General features: G+C 38.2%; 2 protein-coding genes across 7 annotated transcripts in view; one reads left to right on the forward strand and one right to left on the reverse strand.

Moving 5' to 3' along the window:
- Positions 1-4,374: 4,374 nt before the first annotated feature.
- The window catches only part of LOC105222832 (uncharacterized), a 186,869-nt gene continuing 163,912 nt past the window's right edge, over positions 4,375-27,331 (reverse strand). For 4 of the 6 annotated variants that reach the window (XM_049459958.1, XM_049459957.1, XM_049459959.1 and 1 more), the window contains 4 exons: positions 27,080-27,178; positions 26,785-26,947; positions 26,593-26,719; positions 23,982-24,579 (listed from right to left, as the gene is read on the reverse strand). In XM_049459958.1, coding sequence (XP_049315915.1) covers positions 24,418-24,579; positions 26,593-26,719; positions 26,785-26,947; positions 27,080-27,178 — 551 coding nt within the window. In that variant the 3' untranslated portion in view covers positions 23,982-24,417. Of the gene's footprint in view, positions 13,493-13,613; positions 13,696-23,981; positions 24,580-26,592; positions 26,720-26,784; positions 26,948-27,079; positions 27,179-27,331 lie in introns of those variants that run through there. The other 2 variants (XR_007423201.1, XR_007423202.1) reach the window with 2 other exon arrangements.
- Positions 24,972-26,586, forward strand: LOC125779501 (uncharacterized). The gene is made up of 4 exons (XM_049460859.1): positions 24,972-25,205; positions 25,266-25,394; positions 25,453-25,636; positions 25,693-26,586. Exons 1-4 carry the CDS (start codon positions 25,194-25,196, stop codon positions 25,944-25,946), a joined length of 579 nt encoding a protein of 192 aa, XP_049316816.1. The 5' UTR covers positions 24,972-25,193; the 3' UTR covers positions 25,947-26,586.

Here is a 27,331-nt window from a genome sequence, read left to right on the forward strand (position 1 = left end):
TCCACCGACTAACATTTTTATTAATTTCCATAGAAGCCTCATTAATTGGTGTTAAAAGCTAATCTTTCCTCATTTTCAATATCATAAGTCTTGCGTCAGAGTCTGTTAAGATGCGATGGAGCCCTCTCAGCACGCTTTTGGAAGATACATTTTGTCTTTTTTGCACCTTGACCACCACTGACTGACTAACTTGCAGTTTTTTAGCAATGCATGTCGAATAGCCACTATTAGTTAGGCTAACAATATTATTTTCTATATCTAGAGATTGTTTCTTCATTTTTTATCAGGAATGTAAATACTAATTTGCCAATTCAAGAAATTAATATTTAACTATGAGGAACTATTTAAGACAATGAATATTGAACAAAGAAAACGTATTATGTGAAATCTGGAAATCTATTGCAGATAATAAACTAGGGAGAAGGAAAGCAAAACTCGAATAACGAAAACTGAGTACAGTGAGTGAGTGAAACGCATATTTTATGTAAACTCTGCATTCTTGGAAAAAAATATAATTCACTTCATGCGTTAAGGTTTCATGAGCGCTCAAACACGAAAATGTTGAGCGTGGAATCACTTTTGCTCCCCAGTAGTTAACACATTAGTTCTTAGAACTACTCCACGCCAGCCAGTAAGCGCGGGAATAGTCCGCGTCAGCATCAACTGGCAAACTCTTTGCTACAACAACATCAGCGCGGTAGCAGCGTTTCACCTGTTGTCTAAACAACAACAACAGTAGGTGCAGTTAAACAACAACAACGGCATCAGGTGCAGTAGCAGCAGTAATACAGGGCATGTCTTTTTAAGTTTCAGTTGTAATCCAGACTTTAACAACAGCACATAGTACTGAATAAATTTAGCGCCCTGCGCTAAATTACTAAATCTTTTCAAGTGTAAGCAAAATTTGTAAAGTGGCCCATAGGGCTAAATTGTTTCAATAACCATTAAAAAAGTGCGGTAAACAATACAATCGTTGATATAGCCAAGTAGGTGACATTAAAATGAATAATGAGACATTGAGGGTAATAGCGACAGCTGCCGTCAATGCAGCTACGGAAAGGACTATGGCATCCTCCGAGAGGACAAGAGGACAGCTGACAGAACGACGAAAAGCTTTAGAGACTCCATTAGAAGTGGAGGAATATGAAGCACTGATTATAGACACGACTGTTCACGATAAGCTAATTGGAGGCAAGCTGCATTTGCTACTAATTGCATTTGCTAAAAATTGTTTGAAGATTACGAAAGTAGTCCAAAACACTACCAAGTGGTAGCAATAATAAGAAATAAAATTGTCGGTTCGGCCGACCAAGTATTGTCATCATTCAATACCGTGCTAAATTTTAAGGCGATCATCGCAGGTTTTGATTGTACTTATGCTGACGAGGGACCAGTCTACAAGGTCTGTCGCAAGGGAAACAGAACTTTTTAAATATAACTGTTTCTGGTGGCGCCACCTATTGGTGGGTATATGAAATAAAAATTTTGATCTTTTGTTGACATTTCGTAAAAATTTTCAAACAATTGGATAACTAAAATCGATGTTATCGATCAAAAAGTGACAGCAGCTTTTGGTCATCGGTCGTAAAATGCATATAAATGCATATAAAGACAAAGCTGATTTGTTTTTACGATTCCGAGGGTATTGTACACCTAGAGTTCGTCCCACCTGGCCAAACGATTAATGTGCTTTACCTTGGTGTTATGAAGCGTCTTTTGTCACGCATTCGTCGTGCTCGACCACAATACCGTGAGGCAAGGTCCTGGCGCCTGTTGCACGATAGTGCGCCGTGTCATCGGTCGACGCTTGTCACTGATTTTTTGACAAAAAAACTCCATATTAACCATTAATCACTCACCCTACTCACCTGATCTGGCACCCTGTGATTTTTACCTATTTGGAAAACTTTATTTGCCCATGAAAGGACACTGGTTTCAGGACATTTCAGCTATCCAAAAGGCGACGATTGATATTCTCAAGAGCATTCCGAAAAATGACCTTAAACACTCATTTGAAATGCTAATTGGCCGGACTAAATGCTGTATCGAAGCACAAGGAAACTACTTTGAATAAAAAATATATCTTTTGAAAAATGTTAATTTTTTGTTGTTTTTTTTTACAGTCCTGTTTCTTTTGCGACAGATCTTGTATATGATTGAACAGGAAATGTCAACTCTTAGGCAAGATAAACATTCAATTGCTGAGTTTTACGACAAAGAAAAGGAATAAATAAATAAAATGATTATGTTAAATGAGGGCAAAAACTGATAGAGTCGCTTTGCCAAAAATATAGGCAAGATGCCTTAAGAGTTTTTTTCTGGCTTGCGGAATTCATTGAGCGACATCATGTTTTCGCCGCAACCTAAAGTCATGCAAGAAAATCGTGCTCGGTATTCGTTTGCACATTCTTTCCACAGTAGAATGGATTTAGCTAAAGGCGGAAAAATGGTGGAAGGACAACTGCTCTACACTACTCTCCTCATTATAAACAGGTGGAGAAAAAGCATATAGATGCGGAAATCCCTATAGAGATTAATCTGACTCTATCGTACTACAAGCAAGGAGGGAATAATAATCCCAATTGGAGAGCTGAGCGGGATTCTCAGAGAACCCGAATGGGATCCCAAAGGCCGGAGACCTATAATAATAACTCACACCCTCAAGAAAGGGAAACAATGAAAAGACCTCGCGACAGCGTTAGGCAAAATATTTCGAAAATGCAAAGGGTTAATCACTTAATCCACGATTCAGTTGAAAATTTTAATGAAAATGAGTCACAATGTGAATTTTTGGAAGAAATAAGTTTTTTAGACGTAGGTCGCTCGCCCTATGTAGATACGACACTGGCAGCAGGGCGACCGATAAAATTGTTGATCGATACCGGAGCGGGGAAAAATTGTATTAAAACCAATGAAAATTTAAAAGGGGTAAGGAATATAGAAAATTCATTTAAAGTAAGATCCATCCACGGAACTGCCGTGATAAAGGAAAGGTGCTCAATTAACGCGCTCGGAAAGACTGCTTCTTTTTACCTACTTTCCAAACTTAAAACATTTAACGGGATTATTGGGTTTGACTTCTTGAAAGAGGTTGTCACAAAAATAGACTTACAAAAAGGAATCTTTCGCTATAAAGGTGGTGAGGAAAAATTATCTTATTATGACTGTAAAAGTGTCAATAAAATAGTTACAAATGGGAATTCTTCTAAAGAACCAGGGAAAGCAGGGATGCAAAAGTTTTCGCAAATCCAGATGAGGCTCTACCGTTTAACACTAATGTAGTAGCCACCATTAGGACAGTCGATAACGAACCTATTTATTCAAAGTCATACCCTTACCCGATAGCCGCTTCAGAATTTATAAATCAGGAAATTAAAAATTTACTACGAGATGGAATAATTCGATCTTCTCGATCTCCATATAATAATCCTATATGGGTTGTCGATAAAAAAAAGGATAGACGAGAACGGGAGGAAAAAGATGAGGATGGTAGTTGATTTTAGGAAACTGAACGTCAAAACAGCGTCGGACAGGTATCCTATTCCAATTCAATCAGCATTTTTCACAACACTCGACTTAAAATCAGGGTCCCACAAAATTAAGTTGGCGGAGAAGGACAGGGAAAAGACTGCCATCTCTGTAAACAATAGGAAGTACGAATTCTGTACACTTCCTTTCGGGCTGAAAAGTGCGCCGGCAATTTTCCAAAGGTCAATTGATGATGTTTTTAGAGATGAAATAGGAAAATGCTGTCATGTTTAGATCGATGATGTAATTGTATTCTCAAGCAATGAAGAGGATCATTACAGAGACATCGAAAAACTTTTAACGAAACTTTACCAAGCCAACATGCGAGCTTCAATGGAAAAATACAAATTTCTTAGGGAACAAGTGGATTTATTGTTTCGAAGGAAGGGATAAAAGCATGCCCTTATAAAGTCAATGACATTCTGAATTATAAAACGCCTAGCACTCTTCGTGCTTTACGAGCATTTTTGGGGTTACCTGGTTACTATAGGAAGTTTATTAAAGATTATGGCTGATTATTGACTAATAAAACACAAAAACATCTTGTGCTCTAACCCACACCAAGCAAAGCACAATGCACAATTCCGTTTTTTTGTCTCGCATGGTGTGCATTGAAATAAAACGAAAAAAAGAAGGAAACGATTCAGTTCTTGCAAAGATGTCGTCGGATTGGGGTGATGAAATTGTGCCAGTCCTATTTTCAATAATGGAGTTTTGTGAACGAAGTGAAAAAAATAAAAGAGAATGGTGGGTGCATCCGTACAACTAGAAGCGCAATTCAGAAAATATTATTACAAACTAGCTGTTACCCTGTGCACTTCGCTACACCTAAATCGATTAAAACTCTTAAGGGTTTTTACGTTGTGTTTTATTTATTGTTGTAAAACTGTTACTTATTTATAAAACATTTATAAAACATATTGGTATACAACATTTTTGTTTTGTCCACCTGGCGCGTAAATGATTAAGCACCTTGGTGTTCCTACTCTCGAGTATGTGACGAACAATTGGCCGTGGGAGCAGCACGGTTCTTCCAAATTGACGTCGCACACTTGAAACGTTTGCCCTTGCGATTTGTTGATATTCATCGCAAAGGCAAGACGTACTGGGAACTGCAAGCGCTAAATTCAAACGGCATGTCCGTTGGAATCATGGGAATGCGTGGTAAGAGTACAACTTCACCTGCTCCTTGCCATTTAGTATTGTTGCTTCAACCAAATTTGCCACAATTTTTTGACTGAAAGTCTTGTGCCATTACACAAAGTCGGTGGCTTCAGATTTCGTAGAAGTATAATGGGTGAACCGACTTTCAGGACCAAACGATGCGGTGGCAGACCGGGGGGATCCAAAGAATTCAGTTGGATAATTGACTACTTCATCTTGATTCAAAACGCTATTCAATCGATGTATATGTTGTAGCTTCTCCTGGCAGTTTTTCTTGAATGGCAAAATTGATTTCGTTGACGTGTACAACAATATTCAGAAATACACTTTCAATCAATTCTTCTTTCGATTGTAAAAGTGTACCTAAGTTGTTCGGCAATGTGATCAAACTGGTATCATCGATTGGTATTTTGCCTTCGCCAATGTCCAACAACTGCTTCGAAAACGCCGCTACGGATCGATCATTTTGCAATTGGACTCGCATGTTGATGGCAAGAGTCAGCCTTTGAACATGTCTCCACAAAACTGACGATTTTAAACATGCGTTTATTTCGTCGGCAGGAGTTGATCGAGGAATGACTGGCAAAGTTTGCCGAAAATCGCCGGATAATAAGACTAATCTTCTTCTTTACTGGCGTAGACACCGCTTACGCGATTATAGCCGAGTCAACAACAGCGCGCCAGTCGTTTCTTCTCTTCGCTACGTGGCGCCAATTGGATATTCCAAGCGAGGCCAGGTCCTTCTCCACTTGGTCCTTCCACCGGAGTGGAGGTCTTCCTCTTCCTCTGCTTCCCGCGGCGGGTACTGCGTCGAATATTTTCAGAGCTGGAGTGTTTTCATCCATCCGGACAACATGACCTAGCCAGCGTAGCCGCTGTCTTTTAATTCGCTGAACTATGTCAATGTCGTCGTATATCTCGTACAGCTCATCGTTCCATCGAATGCGATATTCGCCGTGGCCAACGCGCAAAGGACCATAAATCTTTCGCAGAACTTTTCTCTCGAAAACTCGCAACGTCGACTCATCGGTTGTTGTCATCGTCCAAGCCTCTGCACCATATAGCAGGACGGGAATTATGAGCGTCTTATAGAGTTTGGTTTTTGTTCGTCGAGAGAGGACTTTACTTTTCAATTGCCTACTCAGTCCGAAGTAGCACCTGTTGGCAAGAGTTATCCTGCGTTGGATTTCAAGGCTGACATTGTTGGTGGTGTTAACGCTGGTTCCTAAATAGACGAAATTATCTACAACTTCAAAGTTATGACTGTCAACAGTGACGTGGGGGCCAAGTCGCGAGTGCGACGACTGTTTGTTTGATGACAGGAGATATTTCGTCTTGCCCTCGTTCACTGCCAGACCCATTTGCGTTGCTTCCTTGCTCAGTCTGGAGAAAGCAGAACTAACGGCGCGGGTGTTGAGACCGATGATATCAATATCATCGGCATACGCCAGCAGCTGTACACTCTTATAAAAGATTGTACCTGCTCGGTTCAGTTCTGCAGCTCTAATAATTTTCTCCAGCAGCAGATTGAAAAAGTCGCACGATAGGGAGTCGCCTTGTCTGAAACCTCGTTTGGTATCGAACGGCTCGGAGAGGTCCTTCCCGATCCTGACGGAGCTTTTCGTGTTGCTCAACGTCAGTTTACACAGCCGTATTAGTTTTGCGGGGATACCAAATTCAGACATCGCGGCATAAAGGCAGCTCCTTTTCGTGCTGTCGAAAGCAGCTTTGAAATCGACGAATAGGTGGTGAGTGTCGATTCTCCTTTCACGGGTCTTTTCCAAGATTTGGCGCATGGTGAATATCTGGTCGGTTGTTGATTTACCAGGTCTGAAGCCACACTGATAAGGTCCAATCAGTTTGTTGACGGTGGGCTTTAATCTTTCACACAATACGCTCGATAGAACCTTGTATGCGATGTTGAGGAGGCTTATCCCACGGTAGTTGGCGCAGATTGTGGGGTCTCCTTTTTTATGGATTGGGCATAGCACACTTAAATTCCAATCGTTGGGCATGCTTTCATCCGACCATATTTTGCAAAGAAGCTGATGCATGCTCCTTATCAGTTCTTCGCCGCCGTGTTTGAATAGCTCGGCCGGCAATCCGTCGGCCCCTGCCGCTTTGTTGTTTTTCAGGCGGGCAACTGCTATTCGAACTTCTTCATGGTCGGGCAATGGAACGTCTGCTCCATCGTCATCGATTGGGGAATCGGGTTCGTCTTCTCCTGGTGTTGTGCTTTCACTGCCATTCAGCAGGCTGGAGAAGTGTTCCCTCCATAATCTAAGTATGCTCTGGGCATCGGTGGCTAGATCACCTTTGGGGGTTCTACAGGAGTATGCTCCGGTCTTGAAACCTTCTGTAAGCCGCCGCATTTTCTCGTAGAATTTTCGAGCATCACCCCTGTCGGCCAGCTTATCAAGCTGTTCGTACTCACGCATTTCGGCCTCTTTTTTCTTCTGTCTGCAAATGCGTCTCGCTTCCCTCTTCAACTCTCGGTATCTGTCCCATCCCGCACGTGTTGTGGTCGATCGTAACGTTGCGAGGTAGGCAGCCTGTTTTCTCTCCGCTGCGACACGGCACTCCTCGTCATACCAGCTGTTCTTTTGCACTTTCCGAAAACCAATGGTTTCGGTTGCAGCTGTACGTAAGGAGTTTGAAATGCCATCCCACAGTTCCCTTATACCAAGTTGTTGACGAGTGCTCTCAGAGAGCAGGAGTGCAAGCCGAGTAGAAAATCGTTCGGCTGTCTGTTGTGATTGCAGCTTCTCGACGTCGAACCTTCCTTGTGTTTGTTGGCGTGCGTTTTTTGCTGCACAGAGGCGGGTGCGAATTTTGGCTGCAACAATATAGTGGTCCGAGTCAATGTTAGGTCCTCGGAGCGCACGCACATCTAAAACACTGGAGACGTGTCTTCCGTCTATCACAACATGATCGATCTGGTTGGTGGTTTTTCGATCTGGAGACAGCCAGGTAGCTTGATGTATCTTCTTATGCTGGAATCTAGTACTACAGATAACCATATTTCGGGCCCCGGCGAAGTCGATCAGCCTCAACCCATTTGGGGATGTTTCCTCGTGGAGGCTGAATTTACCGACCGTAGTGCCAAAGATACCTTCTTTGCCCACCCTGGCGTTGAAGTCGCCAAGCACGATTTTGACATCGTGGCGGGGGCATCTCTCATAAGTGCGCTCCAAGCACTCATAAAAAGCATCTTTGGTCACATCGTCCTTCTCTTCCGTCGGGGCGTGGGCGCAAATCAGCGATATGTTGAAGAACCTCGCTTTGATGCGGATTGTGGCTAGACGTTCATTCTCCGGAGTGAATGATAGTACTCGGCGACGGAGTCTCTCTCCCACCACGAATCCAACACCAAACTTGCGCTCCTTTATATGGCCACTGTAGTAAATGTCACAAGGACCTACTCGTTTCTGTCCTTGTCCCGTCCATCGCATTTCTTGGACGGCGGTGATGTCAGCCTTTATCTTTCCGAGGACATCTACCAGCTGGGCAGCGGCACCTTCCCAATTAAGGGACCGGACATTCCAGGTGCATGCCCTCAAATCATAGTCCTTATTTCGTTTGCCATGGTCGTCATCAAAAGGGGGGTCTCTCATCCGAGGCTGTGTGTTGTTTTTCATTGGGGGAGGTTTTTACGTGGCGGGTCCCAAACCCAGCGCACAACCCTATGCAGGGGATTTTTCGCCTTCTCACGTTAGCTCGCCTTCAAACGGATGTTCTTAGGCTACCCAGAGGATACTTGGTCAAAGACCGGAAGTCGTGAGCTGCTTGAGTCATATGTAAAAGAATCGTTTCTGGCCACTCCCAAGTGAATGGCGATCAGAGAACTTTCCTCACTAGCGTGAACTTCTACACATGACTCCATCCTCCTAAGACTAATGCTCCACCAAAAAGTTGTTGCTTTTGTCGTAAATCTTGCATTGTTCTATTGAATGCTTGTAATGACTTTTTGTTAGCCATTGGGCACTCATCCCATAGAACTATTCCAGCTCCTCGCAAAACTTTTGCCATTGCTGAATTCCTCGATATGTTGCACGTTGGTGTTTCAACGACTTGGATGTTCAACGGTAATTTCAATGCAGAATGTGCTGTTCGGCCGCCATCAAGTAGAGTAGCAGCGATGCCTGACGAAGCAATTGCCAGCGCAATTTTCTGCTGTGACCGTATAGTTGCAAGAATCAAAGAGATCACAAACGTTTTCCCTGTACCACCGGGCGCATCCGGAAAGTAGAATCCACCGGCGTTATTGTCAACCGCTCGTGTAATCTTATCATAAGCATTTTTCTGCTGAATATTCAATTTGGTAATGATAGCTTGTATGAAAGCACGCAATTCATTGCAATCGTATTGTTGTTCACGTTGAAGCTCATGGTCAAGCATATCCATCACTGAACGATTGGGCGCAGTTATGCCAAGTTGCGCTAATGCCTTATTCGCAATTGTAAGGCACAGATCTTCAACCAATATCAAAGCATCATTATACATTTGTAATGTATGTATATAGCAAGTCTGCTCGATTACGCGCCATAATTAATGAGTCCTCGGTCATGCAGGCTTTGTACTTATTCCACAGTTCTTGCGGATTTGACGGAAGGCATGTAGATATTATTATGGCGAATAGTACGCGTATTTGTTTTGGATGAGATGTGAGTGATGCGTCATGAAGTGCGGTGTCCCAATGCATATCATCTTCTAACAAATGCGATCGCTGACATGCTTCACGATACGTCGCACACAACTGACCGTTAACAGTTTTGAAATCATCAAATGATCTTGGTCCGCGCACGTTGACTAATAGTAGACGCAAATATAAACATTCGGCGTTGTTCGGATGGATGGTGTAAATGCGTCCTATGGCATCGGTTTTACGGACATTTGGATAACCGTCAACACGCTCCCCTTGCTTTCGTCGTTGAAATATTTTCGATGATGGGTTCCAAGTGAAATATTGCCGTATTTCGGAATATAGCGATGTTCTTGCAAATTCATCGTTTTCACACAACTCGAAAAAGGTAGTTAGTGTTGTCCGCGGTGGTCGTGCTGCGCTCTGTTGTACATTGTCTGCAGTGAAGTAAACGCGTTGACCATTTTCGAGATGAACTGCCAAATGAAGAACAACGGGATGCCGGTCATGTATTGGGAACGATAAAATGCGCCATACCGCTTCATTGCTGCTTATATAACGGCCCATTTGGTATTGCTGAATTTCATCTATTCTCTGATAACCACTCCGAAAACTGCGATATCACTGCCTTTATTTACGTATTTGCAGATGTATTTGATCGATTTGACAGAGTTGCAATATTCTACATTGATGTGCATCAACGTCTTGATTCCGAACTTTTATGACCGTTGAATTACCGCCATCTTCAGCGGATCGACGCCGATATAATGGATATCCGTCATTTCCAGTGATTGTATCATCAACTAAAGCTCTAGGATAGCGCTTTGAACACTTATTGTCAATCATGCATGGTGACGTTGGATTAATAGCCCCGCAAGGGCCGTGGATCATGTTTTTTGTTACAACGTTGAACAATTGTGGCTCGATTGCTTCATCTGGAATTTCCGCTGAGATGACTTTATCAATCTGATCTGGTCGTATTTTTTTGAACTAACCAAATCAAGATGTGTGCATGCGGTAATCCTCTTCTCTGCCATTTGATCGAGTACATCCAGCATCGAACTTCTCCAAAAACACGAAGTTTCACAATTAAATCCATCATTGCTTTTTGCTTTTTCCTGAATACACGTGCTGTTAAGTCGTGACGATCAGTTGTTGATTGACCGGGGAACAAATGGCATTTGATGTCATTCCACTTGGGATTGCACGTGAACGTTATGAACAGATCCGGACTGCCGTAATGGCGCACATACGATATCGGATCTTGCGTATACTCGTGCATATGGCGCAGACTGCCGATGTATGTGGCTGGCAATATTGTCAGACGTCCAATGCTATTCACATTTGCATCATTCATCACGGCATCTCTCAAATGGATGTACTCTTCAGAACGCAATTTCGCTTGGTTGAATCGAATAAAGTGGACACGTTCGGTCTCGATCTTCGCATACATATCAACTAAATACTGATGGAAAAGCTTGCGACATTTCAGGATGTAGTTGTCTTCTTGCACTGAGTTTTTTTGGTGTTTCTTTGGCTATAAATGAACAATACACAAAATATTGAATCGGTAGTAACATTTCTTCGATTTATCAATCGAATATTGATGTGATAGCCGTCATCACCTCTCCAGAATAATATCGGATACTGTAATGCATTATAACTACGGTGTAGCTCGGAAACACGCTGAAGTTGTTCGTTTCTACGGTGCAGTACAATATCTCGCGATTCAAACTGTTCACCAACAATGACGATTACCAACTCATCGATTGTTGGTGCGTTGAATCGTCTGGCATGCTGCCCCATCGGCATTTTGTCTGCTCTGATGACGATTCGATGGTTATCAGACGGCATGCGGTCCAATGCGATTTTGAACAATCGAATCAATTCAGGAAAAAACGATCAACATGCGATGTCAGTGTTTTTTTTTATTAATTGTAAACATCTGCCAGTTGTTTCTGTTTATTAGTAAAAGGCATTTGACAGGACTGCCAATCTATCGGCAAAACATTATTTGAGGAGAATTTGTATAGGCGGGATGTATCATTTTTTTTTTTTTGCAAAACGTGCAATGATACACCCATTAAATTTCTTATGTGCACCCTCCAAACGGACCCCAATCACCCCTGAAAATTTCATTGAAATCGGGCAAGCCGTCTAGGAGGAGTATGCGAACAGGAAGTTTTGCCACTTAATTTTATATATATAGATTAGATTTCGGAACTGAGAATGCATCCGAGAAAATTTCGAAATTTCACAAGGATGCAGGTGTCAACATTCGAATATTTGCTGTCTTTAATAAAATATTTCATTTTTAAGAAAAATACAAACTACCGCAAAAGCATAACTCCTGCGGAAAGATTAATTATAACACTACGGTAAGTAAAAACAAATAGCTTTTTAAACATAAAATGAATGTATTTTTAATTCGAAATCCCTTCTTTGGTAAAATTTTACAATGATCAATATGAAAATAAAAACTATTAATTACACAAAAATTTATTTGTATTCATATACTATATTGGATAACCCCATGACCGATGATGACTTTGAGGTACTTAACACATTGAGTGCCAAGGTGTTTTGACGAAAACCTTCCCCGGGTGCCAAGCACATTTTTTGCTATAAACTGGTGTAAAAGTAGAAAATATTCAGTTCTGCGCCAATCCCGGATGATTTTGTGGTTTATTTTGGATTTTATAACGGTTTTTTTTTGTCGCATGTTTCCTTACGACATGGCACTGCACGACGGAATTGCAATCGTAAAAGTCGATGTCGTACGAAAATGTGCGACGCGATTTTTTTTTGCTATTTTTCTTTTTTTTTTCTTTTTACGCATTTTATACGATGAAGCACGTAATCCTGCAGAGCCTTCAACTAGTCAAGGAGTGAGACGTAAAAGACGAGCAACAGAAAAGCCACTGGCTGTGGTAGAATATTATAAGGGGAAATCAGGCATTGATCTTTCCGACCAAATGGCTTCATACGCAAATACCCTTCGCAAAGGGTTAAAATGGTACCGAAAGCTGGGAATTGAACTTTTACTTCGACTTTCCGTGGTAAATGCCTACACTGTGTATAAAGCAGCTACGAATAGAAACATTAATATACGAACATTCCGTGAACGCGTTGCTAAGGGCCTAGTAGATCTCACATCCCCGCAGCCTGTATCGCAATCAAAACATATTATCACAAAAAGAGTAGATGAAAATAATAAAACCATCCGAAGTGCTTGTGTTTTATGCTACGCTGAAGCAAAAATAAAATTTAGTCGAAAGGAAGCAAGAAAGAATATCAAGAGGACAACTACGTACTGTCCGCAATGCTCCAACACTCCTCAATTGTGCATTGATTGCTTTCCAAAATATACACATCTAAAAAATTAATGTAAAAATCAATGTAATTGAAGTTATCATATCCTAATTTTAATTTTTCAATATCTTTTTTATACTTTTTTTTCCGAAATATCGAATGAATTCCAATAAATTTTCAAAATTAAAAAGAACCTCCGAGTTTTTATCATAAAAACCGCAAAAATGAAGATATCTCTTTGAAACTTGGACTAAAATTTAGGGCAAACATTAGGCTACTAGAAATACATTCAAAAAACCCTGTAGCGTCAACCAAAAACACATGACAATACCTAAAGCCAGACAATGCCTGTCGCACGAAAACGTGTAGCCATGGCACTCAATGTGTTAAATATTCATTTTTCTCTTCTTCTTGAAATTGATTCATTTTATTTATCATATGTATTCTTAATAGTCTTTGCCATTTGCTGGAGAGATTTTTATAATTAGACAGCAAACTTTTAAAAAATAATTAATTTCCATTTTCTTTCGGTTTCGGCTTCGTTTTGGAGTTTATTAACTCAACTATTGGTCCTGCTATCATCTCAGATATACATGTCTTACTCTTTTTCGCAGGTATTGAACTGCTTTTGTCAGTACTTACTGCATCCGTAAAATAATTTTGCACAATGTCGGTAGTTTGTTCTTCGACATCAGAGCTATTTACAGGTAAAATGTCCATTTCACGATGCTGATGTAAAAATTCTTTTAAAAAACACATTGCATCAGCCAAGTGGTTTTTTTTCTTCCCTCAAATACCTCGAATATGAGTTCCGTAAATTTGTCCATTTATTTTTGCATGCTGCTACTGCAAAATATAAAATTTGGAATTTTTAAATTGTGGTGGGTATACAAAAATTGCAATTAATTAAAATATAATTTCAGGTATATGTACAATTGAAAACATTGTAATATTAGCACCAAATTACCTTCTAAAGCCCGATGTTGCGAAATGACTTTCTTTAGCGGATGCGTTTGAAAAAATGTGGAACTTTCCTAATTATGCAGGAGCTATAGATGGAAAACACATAAGAATACAGTGCCCTCCGAAAGCAGAATCAGATTATTTTAGTTATAAAAAATTTCATTCAATACATTTACAAGCTGTAGTTGATGCATATGGGCAGTTCATTTGTGTTGATGTTGGCGACTTTGAACGAAATTGCGATAGCGGTATTTTCAAATACTCTAATTTTGGAAAACAACTTATTCAAAAACAATTGAATTTACCATATAACCAAAAACTATGTCCAGAAAGCTGCGAATGTATACCTTTTGTTTTTTTCGCGATGAAGGCTTCTTAAGAATGTTTTAAGACCTTTTTGCACGAAGGTACTTGACAAATGAGCGAAGAATATACTTACAATAAAGTTTATCAAGAGCAAAACGAGTCGCAGAATACGCATTTCGTATGCTTGCAAACAAGTTCCGAATTTATCATACAGAAATTTTGTTGTCGGCTAATAAAGCAGAAATTAATAGGTTGTCAAAAAAGTCTTGCGGTATTTTCGCTAGTTGGCGCTGAGAGCGCGTAGTTCTAGTTTTATTCGTCGCATCGGGTCATGCTATACCTTTTTGGAAAGATCATTTCACGCGCTAACACGTGTTTGATTGATTGTCATTTCTTTTAAGTCGTTCGTGAGTTATAGCGTCGCAAACATGGAGCAAACTAAAGAGAAAATACGGCATATTTTACAGTACTACTACGATAAAGGCAAAAATGCACCTCAAGCCGCCAATAAAATTTGTGCAGTTTATGGATCCGATACAGTTTCCATTTCCCCCGCACAACGATGGTTTCAACGTTTTCGTTCTGGTGTAGAGGTGGTCGAAGATGGGCCACGCTCCGGAAGACCTGTCGTCGAAAATTGCGATAAAATCGCTGAATTGGTCGAAAGAGACCGACATAGTAGCAGCCGTAGTATCGGTTAAGAGCTGGACATGAGTCATCAAACCGTTATAAACCATTTGAAGAAGCTTGGAGTCACTAAGAAGCTCGATGTATGGGTGCCACACGAATTGACGCAAAAAAACATCTTTGACCGTATCGACGCATGCGAATCGCTTCCGAATCGCAACAAAATCGACCCGTTTTTGAAGCGTATGGTGACTGGCGATGAAAAGTGGGTCACTTACAATAACGTAAGGTGCAAACGGTCATGGTCGAAAAGCGGTGAAGCGGCCCAGACGGTGGCTAAGCAGGATTGACGGCCAGGAAGGTTCTTCTGTATGTTTGGTGGGATTGGCAGGGAATAATCCACTATGAGCTGCTCCCCTATGGCCAAACGCTCAACTCGGACCTGTACTGCCAACAACTGGACCGCTTGAAGGCAGCACTCATGCAGAAGAGGCCATCTTTGATCAACAGAGGCCGAATTGTCTTCCATCAGGACAACGCCAGGCCACACACATCTTTAGTGACGCGCCAAAAGCTCCGGGAGCTCCGATAGGAGGTTCTTTTGCATCCACCGTATAGTCCGGATCTCGCACCAAGTGATTACCACCTCGAACAAAACGGCGCATATTTTTTTCCGCCTTTACACAGTTATTGTACCACTTTTGCGTACTCAACTACATACCGGTTATTGACAGATGTGTAGCAATTTGGGACAAATATGACTATTTAACGAATCGAAAGAATTTGACGAATTACCCCACCGTCCTGCGGGAAACAGAAAACTTATTTCACGTTTTTCCTCAATCACACATGACTAAAGTTCTTCAGGCAGACATTAATCAAATTTATCGATTGATTGACACGGTTAAAATTCACCATAGATAAGCGCGAAACATAAACATGATTGGCACTGCGCTAAAATACATAGCCGGAACGCCAGATTTCGAAGACTTTAATGAACTTAAATTTAAAACACAAGCAAAAACTTATAGAATCCATAGACCCTCAATTTTTCATAAACACTCAGATACAACAGCAGATCGATAAATTGGCTGAGACTGTTAACAAAATTATTGCTAATACAAAAAAAGCCGACATTGACACTTGTCATCTTTTCGAATTACTAATGGCTAGAAATAGAGCAATTATAACAGATGTAGACAATATAATTTATTCTATACAGATTATCCTATACAGCTAAAATTTTAAAAATATTGATCACTGTGTACACTTTAAATGTAAGCATAAGCGATATTGTAAATAATTGTAAGTTAATTTTTTTTTTTTCAAAATAATGATGTAATCTACTTTATTGTTAAGTTTTCAAGAATACAAAAAGTATGCAGCTTACTTAGCGTTTTGCCGATGGCACACGGCGCAAAAATAATTTTTTTGAGACCGATACTGATGCAGATTGCGCGAATTCAACAATTCCAGTTAAAATCTGCACGGCAGCGCTATCTGTAAAGTTTCTGTAAAATAAAGACGGATTCTACATGTGTGAGGCAACTATTCCACAATAAAAAGGCGACATGCAAAGTACCTACAATAACCTTGATCCGATTATCGAAGTTGACAGTGGCTTAATTATCATAAATGACCAAACAAAAATTCTGGAAGAAGAAACATCTTCAGTTACAATATCCGGCACTTATTTAGTGACATTCGAGAAAAAAATGAAGGCAACGCTCCGACCTGGGATTCCTTCAACGTAGTTTGTTAACTTGACTGACCATTTGGAAATTTTAAGCCTACCCCATTTGCGCAAAATTAATTTGAGGAACTGGGACACATTGAAAACCTACATGGAATAGTCCATAACCGCACTACCCTCTGCATGTTAGTGATACTGGCCGCTGCTATCATTATAGGTGCAGCATTAGTATTTTGGATACGCAGGACGAATAAACTCATGAAGAATACAAATGACAAGAAGGAAGCGGTAGCTAAGATCATGAAAGCCTCGATTTAGAAGGGGGGCAGTTAACACATTAGTGTGCCCACTGTAGCGTTTTTAGAACTACTCCACGCCAGCCTGTAAGCGTGGAAATAGTCCGCGTCAGCATTTTTCCATCAACTTTGAAACATTTCGCGACAACAATATTGTGTCTAAACAACAGCAGGTGCAGTTAAACAACAACAACAGCATTAGGTGCAGTAGCAGCAGTAATGCCAAAATTGTGCCAAGTGTAGGGAGATCAGGAAGCAGGGCTTCTATTTTTAAGTTTCAGTTGTAATCCAGAGTTTAGCATATAGTGCTAAATAAAAAATTTATATTGCAACAGTTTAACTCGGTTTTAACAATAAACAAAACCTGAACAACAGCACATGGAGCTGAGGATTAATTTATATCTAATACGTTACAATCCCTTACTTTTAATATTATATACATATGTGAATGTTAGTTGGTTTGCTACGCATTCTCACCGGAAGCCTTTATACAAAATATTCCAATGATATTAGAAAATACAAAGAACGTATATCATAGAGAAGGTTCACGGCGCGGAGATCGTAAAAATATTTTTGGCTAACTCGGTCGAGATGGAAGAGTTTCACCACTGCCAGCTCGGCAGGAGAAATTTTAACATTTTCGCTTGAACAGAGCTAAGCGTGAAATAAAACTTATGCTCAAAACTATATATTGCTTTAACAAACGTATGTTCGCTCTTTTGCTTATATTTTTATACGTTTATATGCAAACATATAAACAATATGACATTGATATAGTTCAGCGAATTAAAAGACAGCGGCTACGCTGGCTAGGTCATGTTGTCCGGATGGATGAAAACACTCCAGCTCTGAAAATATTCGACGCAGTACCCGCCGCGGGAAGCAGAGGAAGAGGAAGACCTCCACTCCGGTGGAAGGACCAAGTGGAGAAGGACCTGGCATCGCTTACAATATCCAATTGGCGCCACGTAGCGAAGAGAAGAAACGACTGGCGCGCTGTTGTTGACTCGGCTATAATCACGTAAGCGGTGTCTACGCCAGTAAAGAAGAAGATATGCAAACATGTGTATTCATATGAATTCTTTTTGTGCACATTAATGAATACATGTGCAATTGAATAAATTTGAATTAAATTGCTTTTTCAAAGCAATATTCGTAGTTAATGTGAAAATAAAGCCTATTTTTTAATTAGTTCTTGTATTTGATATATTCATACTTATGTGTATACTTCATTACATATGTATATAAGAAACTATCATAATATATAAAAAAAATGAAATATATTACAATAGAGATAAATGTACATTAATCGTACATTTTATCATTCAAAACTTATATTCACATGTATCATGACCATACATACTTACATACATATGTGTTTATGTTCGCTTTATCGAATTCAAATCATGTTATCACTTTTCAATAATAACATGTGCGCGCTGCTCATATGTACATATGTATGTACATACATAATTACATATGTGCGTATGGGAATGTCACACAAATAACGCATACACAACATACCTACCTACATATATGCGTTCACATGTAGATATGTCACCCACAAACATTGCTTTACAAAAACAACAGTCGTTTGAAATAGCATTAGCAGCGTCACAAGTCAATATGGCAGCCAAATAGTCGATGCCCAAATTTGTAGAAAAACTCCTAACAGTATTTTCATTCATGAACGCAAGCTCCCTTTCAACAGGCAAACTTGCTTCATTCATAAAAATAAACAACATTACATCTCCCCGAGTATGCCTTTGCCAACAAGCGTCTTTTCGCGACGGTGGCAAATGCTAAAAATCATAAATTGAACAATTTCTGATATCTCATACAAAAAAGGAAAAAGCGACAACCTCACAAATATAAGTATAGAATAAAAGTGACAACATAGTTTATTTGTCGATTTTCAAGTCAAGAAATGTATCAAAAAAAATATTCATTATTCCGCTGAGTTATGTGTACAGTGAGTCCCGCTTAAGTAGTACTCGCTTAAATGAAAATCATCCCTCTTAACTCCCTACATCTTGCTGCTTCTCACGGTTTAATTTTATGAAATACATAGAAATTATTGTTTTAAATACCACTCGCTTAAGTATCCGCACACGCTTATGTGCCATATTATATTTTTAGTTTTACAGATCACAAGCATCTGTATCTTTGGTTGTGGCACATAACCGAGATTGACTGTATTTGTCAAGGAATGTAAAAAATATTTTTAAGCGGCTTGCAAAAGTCTGCGTCGATATGTATGCACGCTCATACAAATACATACATATCTACGCTGGTTTGTATGCGAAGCTGTTTCAGCGGCAAGGGAAGCAGTGTCAATTAGCGATCGTTCGTTTGTGTTTTCGGCACAGCTCGGATTTTCTACCAACAATACAATGTTGTAACGCTTTGTCGTCACGTCAGTTCTTCGACACATTGACTCTTTGACGTGAAAGCAAAAAATGTGAGCTTCGCCATTGGTTGTCCGTGTCAACAGAAATTTCGCATGAAGCATTGAGTGTACCTATTGCACATATTTACATATGTTGCATGTAGACAAATTTACAAACATTATGCGTATCCCTGCCAACCATCAGCGGGTAAAAAACCAGATAATCAGTGGGTAACGGGGTAAACGTGGGGGTAAACATGTGGAGTTTGTCTTAGGCCGAGCGAATATTTAACCCACTCACGTACGTATACATGTGATCATACAACAAAAAATAACCCGAAAATGTGCGTTGGTGTTAGTGCATAGAGAAAAAATGTGTAGTTGTATTGAAATATTTGTCACAAGCGGGTAGCCGTAGTTGGCTGGGATGGTTCTTTTATAACGGGTGATTTTTTTGAGGTTAGGATTTTCATGCATTAGTATTTGACAGATCACGTGGGATTTCAGACATGGTGTCAAAGAGAAAGATGCTCAGTATGCTTTGACATTTCATCATGAATAGACTTACTAACGAGCAACGCTTGCAAATCATTGAATTTTATTACCAAAATCAGTGTTCGGTTCGAAATGTGTTTCGCGCGCGTGTTTTGTTCAGCGATGAGGCTCATTTCTGGTTGAATGGCTACGTAAATAAGCAAAATTGCCGCATTTGGGGTGAAGAGCAACCAGAAGCCGTTCAAGAACTGCCCATGCATCCCGAAAAATGCACTGTTTGGTGTGGTTTGTACGCTGGTGGAATCATTGGACCGTATTTTTTCAAAGATGCTGTTGGACGCAACGTTACGGTGAATGGCGATCGCTATCGTTCGATGCTAACAAACTTTTTGTTGCCAAAAATGGAAGAACTGAACTTGGTTGACATGTGGTTTCAACAAGATGGCGCTACATGCCACACAGCTCGCGATTCTATGGCCATTTTGAGGGAAAACTTCGGACAACAATTCATCTCAAGAAATGGACCCGTAAGTTGGCCACCAAGATCATGCGATTTAACGCCTTTAGACTATTTTTTGTGGGGCTACGTCAAGTCTAAAGTCTACAGAAATAAGCCAGCAACTATTCCAGCTTTGGAAGACAACATTTCCGAAGAAATTCGGGCTATTCCGGCCGAAATGCTCGAAAAAGTTGCCCAAAATTGGACTTTCCGAATGGACCACCTAAGACGCAGCCGCGGTCAACATTTAAATGAAATTATCTTCAAAAAGTAAATGTCATGAACCAATCTAACGTTTCAAATAAAGAACCGATGAGATTTTGCAAATTTTATGCGTTTTTTTTAAAAAAAAAGTTATCAAGCTCTTAAAAAATCACCCTTTATTTGTTTACATGCACACATAAGTACATATATGGGCAAATGTGCGACCGCTTGGTCTTTTAACATGATATCGAAACGATTAACAGAGAACGTCTATCATAGAGAAGGTTCACGGCGCGAAGAACGTAAAAATATTTTTGGCTAACTCGGTCGCGATGGTCCAGTTTCACCACATACAAATTATGAGCGTGTTTCACCATATTTAACAGCGATTGAGCGGTTTTTAGAGTCTATGAGCAATAACATGTTAAAGTAAATAAAAGAGCACCAATGCAGGGCAATATACATACAAGTGTATTTATATGCAGATTTCTGGTAGGCGGTAGGTATGCTTTTGTATACTATATACAAGTAGTTAGATTTTTTCTAAGTCTAATATACGTATGTATGCATGCTCCTTATGATACTCCCAACAACAGCATTGTGATATTTTCATGCTTCATGTTAGCTTTCAACCAGAGGATCGCTTGTGTGTGAGACATATGCAAATACATACATATGTATGAATGTATGCTTTTGCGTTTTGCCATCGGCTATTCAATATTGACATGTAAACATACATAATTATGATATGAGTATAATTTTATATGAATGCATAGTACTATTTACAGTCAATTTGGACTTGAATATTTAATAATTTTATTTGATTTTTACATAATACACTATACTAATAAATATTTTTGTATTATTTCTTAGTAATAGAAATCGAATTTATCACAACAATATATGTATAAATACATCGTCTATCATATTAATCTTATTATCTGCTCATATGATTGCATGTATACGCATGTGCGCGTTCAGAAATTCATATCATGATTTTATCACTTATCAATATATTACATGTGCGCGCATTGATCTGCATGTTCATATATTCATATATACTTATATGTACATATATTTGTATACACTTCCGAACAAATAATGCACAAGCATACAAACATACATATGCGTACACATGTGAATATGTCACCACAAAAAATTGAAGCATTGTTCTACAAAAACAACAATTGCCTAAATAGCTGAAGCATCACAAGTCAATATGGCAGCCGAATTGGCGAAGCCCAAATGTAGTAAATTCTACAACAAAAACGAGTTCATTCATAAACGCAGGCGCATATGCCACAAGCGACCTCGCTTCATTCATATAAACAGACGCCGTAACATCTGCCCGAGCATGCCTTTGCCTCCAAGCGTCTTTTCGCGACGATGGCAAAAGCTGAAAATTGTCAATTCTAAAATAAGTATTTTTCCGTGGCTCGCAAAAATCTGCGTCGATATGTATGCAAGCTCATACTTATGCATACATATTTACGTTAGTTTGTTGTCGAAGCAGTTACAGCGGCAAGGGAAGCGGTAACAATCGGCGATCCACTGTATATTTCTTTCATGCATAACCAAACCATAATTAGGACAACGCAATGTAAGTGTCAATGGTGGTGCTGATGGTAAACGCTTGAAAAGCCACGGTGAGTACGCGGGTTCGAATCTCACAGAATTTATTTTTAATTTTTGCCTTTTATTTTATGGCAAAAGTTAAAAATCATAAATTGAACATCTTCTGGTGTTTGTTCAAAGAAAGAAGTGAGAAAAGTGGCAACATAGGAGTTGTCGATTTATAATATTTGTCTAAAATATTTTTCCGTGACAAAAATCTGCGTCGATATGTATCCATGCTCATACGTATACATACATACATATTTACGCACGTTGGATGGCGAAGCTGCTACAGGGGCAAGGGAAGCGGTGACAATCGGCGGCCATTCGGCACAGCTTGGATTTTTTACCAATGTTGTGACAAAGGAGATGCGAAAAGATGCGCGCGGCACTTGTTATTATGAATGTATGTATGTACATATGTACATATGTGGCTCGCATTTGCCTTCGTAAACATACAAATGTGCCAAAGAAATAATATACATACATACATATGTATGTGTCATAGAAATTCTATGGGTACAAATATGGAAATGATTTACATACATATATGTACATATGGGCAAATGTGTGACCGCTTGGTCTTTTAACATGAAATCGTTTTTGTTGTAAAATTTACTACAATTGGGCTTCGCCAATTCGGCTGCCATATTGACTTTTGATGCTTCTGCTATTTAGACAATTGTTTTTGTAGAACAATGCTTCAATTTTTTGTGGTGACATATTCACATGTGTACGCATATGTATGTTTGTATGCTTGTGCATTATTTGTTCGGAAGTGTATACAAATATATGTACATATAAGTATATATGAATATATGAACATGCAGATCAATGCGCGCACATGTAATATATTGATAAGTGATAAAATCATGATATGAATTTCTGAACGCGCACATGCGTATACATGCAATCATATGAGCAGATAATAAGATTAATATGATAGACGATGTATTTATACATATATTGTTGTGATAAATTCAATTTCTATTACTAAGAAATAATACAAAAATATTTATTAGTATAGTATATTATGTAAAAATCAAATAAAATTATTAAATATTCAAGTCCAAATTGACTGTAAATAGTACTATGCATTCATATAAAATTATACTCATATCATAATTATGTATGTTTACATGTCAATATTGAATTGCCGATGGCAAAACGCAAAAGCATACATTCATACATATGTATGTATTTGCATATGTCTCACACACAAGCGATCCTCTGGTTGAAAGCTAACATGAAGCATGAAAATATCACAATGCTGTTGTTGGGAGTATCATAAGGAGCATGCATACATACGTATATTAGACTTAGAAAAAATCTAACTACTTGTATATAGTATACAAAAGCATACCTACCGCCTACCAGAAATCTGCATATAAATACACTTGTATGTATATTGCCCTGCATTGGTGCTCTTTTATTTACTTTAACATGTTATTGCTCATAGACTCTAAAAACCGCTCAATCGCTGTTAATATGGTGAAACACGCTCATAATTTGTATGTGGTGAAACTGGACCATCGCGACCGAGTTAGCCAAAAATATTTTTACGTTCTTCGCGCCGTGAACCTTCTCTATGATAGACGTTCTCTGCGATTAATGACCAAAGCAAATATGTATATATACATATATTTATGTATATAAATATACAATATAATATGTCGTATCAAACCTAAGTATATAAAATGCATATTTAGGTAGTAATACAAATCTTATTGAGTTATATACATATTTGCAAAGTTTTTATGGAATTCATCATAAAATAGGTAAATTTTAACATAACTATGTACATAAGTATGTACATAGTATATGCTTTGATACCAAATCTATACGGATCATATATAAATTATATGCCGAGTCAGTTGCGCATAGGAAATAAACGAATATATAGGCATAAATTTGTTTACATTGGAATTAGCATTATTTTTCTCATTTAACACTGAAAATGCTCAATTCTGCTATTTTCGTGGTGAAACACGCTTATAATTTGTCTGTGGTGAGACTCGCTCATCTCTGCCGAGTACCCCTTACGATATTTGAAACGTGAAACTTCTCTATGATAAACGTTCTCTGTCTATGATAAATGTTCTCTGCCTTTTGCCTACGCTACTCTACCGCGAATCTACATTGTGATCTCGATACGTGGAAACTCGATCGCCAGCACCGGCAAATCATCTTCGGCATTGGATTCTCGCCGCCCTGCTTGTTGACATTTTGTACAAATAAAATTTACAACATTTATAATATTTAAATTTATAATTTATATTGTGAAAATAAAATCAAAATTTGTTTTTGTTTAAGAGCGTGTGCTCTATATGAATTTTGTACCTTAATTGTTCACACACTACGTATTTAGTTATTATGTTTTGCTAATGGTCTTTGATAATTTGGATAAGCTTTTCAATACAAGCGAAGCCGCGGGTAGAGTTAGTAAGTGATAATATGTAAATAGCCAAATACTATAAGTCATTTATTATTTTTTAAGTTATTATATAATGCTTAGTTTTTATTTGCAGCAATTATTTCATACTATTTATTTTCATTATTTTTATAATTATGCATATGCATGTACAATAATTAATATTTTTTACATTGTTGCATTCAACAATGCCTTCAGCTTACCTAATTAAATAAATATTTATTTTAATTAGTTTTCTGGTTATTCTAACTGAGTTATGTCCCAACTAGAGGTTCTTGACGTATTTCTGATTTAAGTTTCACAAACTCTTTGGCGACTTCATCATTATTACGTTGTGATAAAATGCGTAAAATTGTCCAACCCGTCTCATCCATCTGTATACGACGCTGCAGGGGTAGCCAACAAGCAACCGAACCCTGAAAGTTTTAAAAGGAAACATAATTGATTAAAACTATCGGCTTGTGCACGAAATATTTTAATAAGTTAACTGTAGATGTTTTCCTTAGTGTCTGTAAATTAGCAAGAAATAAGTTAGCAAGGACTATGTATGTTCGTGTGGAATGAAGACTTTGTACTTTCACAACTTATAAGGATAAACCCGAGTGCATATTTACAATTATTGGGACAACTTTATACTAAAAAATGGACTTGAATTCAATATTCAACGAAATTGTAAATTGTCCTGAAAAAATAGTTAGGATATTCCATCAAACTCATAAATGCCTCATAAAATTCTTAAACTCGTAAAATTCTGTGCCTTATAAATAGCTGTCAAAATTTGTATAAAAAAAGTTTACGCGTTTCGTATAAAACTATGAGGCAAATTCGACGCGTATTTGCTTCATAAACTGATATTTTGTTTTAGTGTTGCCATTACACAAAAATAATTTACATTTAGTGCTTCAAAAAAGTAAAGTTTTTAGTGTAGGCAACACTACTTGCAAAGAAAAAACGAACGGTCAAACATTTGTGCTTGTTGCAAAATTTTGTTTAATGTAAAGAAATAAAAACCATCTTAAACCTTTGTATAATGAGTGCATCAGTAAGTATTACTTAAATTTCTCGTGAAGAGGAAAATTGCAGAAATACATTTTATATTCAGGAATTAGAAGATAAGGTCAAAGCTAAGCGCTTCCGGGCAGCACCAACACATCGTTGGAGCAGTGAGCAAACTAGAAGCCTTTTAGAGGAAGTGCGCGGAGAAATAAAAGACCGCCCGGAGTCATTTGAGGTTCGTATCTTATTTTGTTTTTCATTGGCTTATAAATGCATAATTTTTTTTTATACAGAAGCCTATTGCACAAAAATTTTATTCGAAATTATCTGCTAAGTGCCCTTTGCTCGCAAACATTAATTGGAAAGTGATGAAGAGCAAAATGCGCTATTTAAAAGGAATATATATGGAGGCCGTGAAATGGCGTAGTCAAACAGGAGCTGGATTAATTGAAAATGGAGAAGAAGAAAGCGTCAAGGGTATTTTATTTTCTTTGTCTTTTAAATACGAAATTAAATTAAACCAAATTTCGCAGACTACATTCAAAATATTTGTCCCTTCTTCGAAATACTGGACGAGATTTTTGGGCTCAGAAAGGGCATGAACCCTACGGTTATAATTGAGAGTAGCAATATAGAAATCCTCTATGAAGACTGCAAGGTTTTTTTTTATTTGATAAAGTTGATGATATTTCAAATAGTTGCTCGAGTTCACGTATATCAGCCAGTACTCCTATTCCGCCCGATACTTCACAGCCAGACGTTCATTTATCACTGGAATTGTCAATGAACATGCAAGCAGCTTCAGAATTTAAAAAAAAGAATGACGTCGAAACACAGCCTAAAGAAAAAGCAAAATCCAAATGCAAGTTTTGCCGGCGTATTACAAGGAATGCTTGTTATCAATATTTTCACACAGTTTTCTTTTTTCACTTTTTCGTGGCATTTTGTAAGATTTTAATTCTTTTTAAGTTATTTTTTAAATAAACGCACGCACTTATACAGAAATTTCTCTTCTAAATTAACCCTGGATTTGGTTTTTCAAATGCAACACTGACAGAAAAGTCAAAATACCTATTTACGCGGCTTTTATACGTATGAAAAAAAAGGAGCGTTCCAAAAAACTAAAGCGTAAATTTTTGAACTTATAAGTTTGTACATTTACGAGTTTGGTGGAATACCCTAAATATTTAATCTACATCTATATCGATTGGTGTTAGGTGCGACAAACAACCGTTAGGTAAAGAAAGCGTTTGTGCATGGTGAGAGAGCAGACAAACTTTGCAATCGGTTCTAACTAAACCTATTACAGTAAAAATAATTAGTACAACAATGTTATTGCAGAAATATGTAAAAATATATAAAATATTGTAAAGAATTGTATTTCCAAAGTAATAAACCTTGCAAAGAAATGAAATAGAATATAAAATTTTTACCTTTTCCGATATGTCTTTTAATGGTATAACTGCAACACCAACTAAGCGGTCTTCTCTAGCAAAGCAGTAGTCTTTAACACAGATATGCAATTCAAAGAACTCCAACTGCTCCTCATTGCCAATCGTGCTGGGTTAAATATGCGTTTTATACATATAAAATGAAGAGTTGAAAATATATAAATTAGTTCTTACAAATTAAATGTTTCATTATATTTTGGCGACCAATTGTTCGACTTGGACTTTGTTGCAAATTTTCGTTTCCTATCCTGTAAATGTGGTCCGATCAAATTAATTTCAATAAATGGACGAAACATTCCTGACGCTATTTGCCATTTTATATCATTTGCGGCGACAACTGGAAATAGCGAATGAATGAACGCATACGGCTTATGTATGTACTTACGTAAACATTATATTTAAGTATATTTTCATAAATTTATTGTGTTTTCGTGATCAATTTTTTTTATTACTTGCATTATTTTATTACCTTTTACATTAACTTTGTGCTCGCCAGTACCGGGATGTGAGAAAAGATCAATTTGTACTGATATTTCACCAACACTTTCCTCTTGATTTTCCGGATCAACTGGAAAAAGTAGTAAAGAACACAAATTTGTTTATTGTTTTTTTATTCCTCAAGCGACATTTAAGAACTTTTTTAAAAGAATGTGATATAAATATCATATGTTGTAACATATTTAAATGTACTTGTAAGTACAAATGTACTTTTACGCTAATT

This window comes from Bactrocera dorsalis, chromosome 6 (genome assembly GCF_023373825.1).
Source record: "Bactrocera dorsalis isolate Fly_Bdor chromosome 6, ASM2337382v1, whole genome shotgun sequence".
Taxonomy (NCBI): Eukaryota; Metazoa; Arthropoda; class Insecta; order Diptera; family Tephritidae; genus Bactrocera; species Bactrocera dorsalis.

What these genes read in the sequence shown, in the direction of transcription:
- LOC125779501 (XM_049460859.1), top strand. An exon ending in ACCGCCCGGAGTCATTTGAG is followed by an intron (nt 25,395 to 25,452) that starts GTTCGTATCTTA and finishes TTTTTTATACAG; the next exon opens with AAGCCTATTGCACAAAAATT. An exon ending in AGAAGAAGAAAGCGTCAAGG is followed by an intron (nt 25,637 to 25,692) that starts GTATTTTATTTT and finishes CAAATTTCGCAG; the next exon opens with ACTACATTCAAAATATTTGT.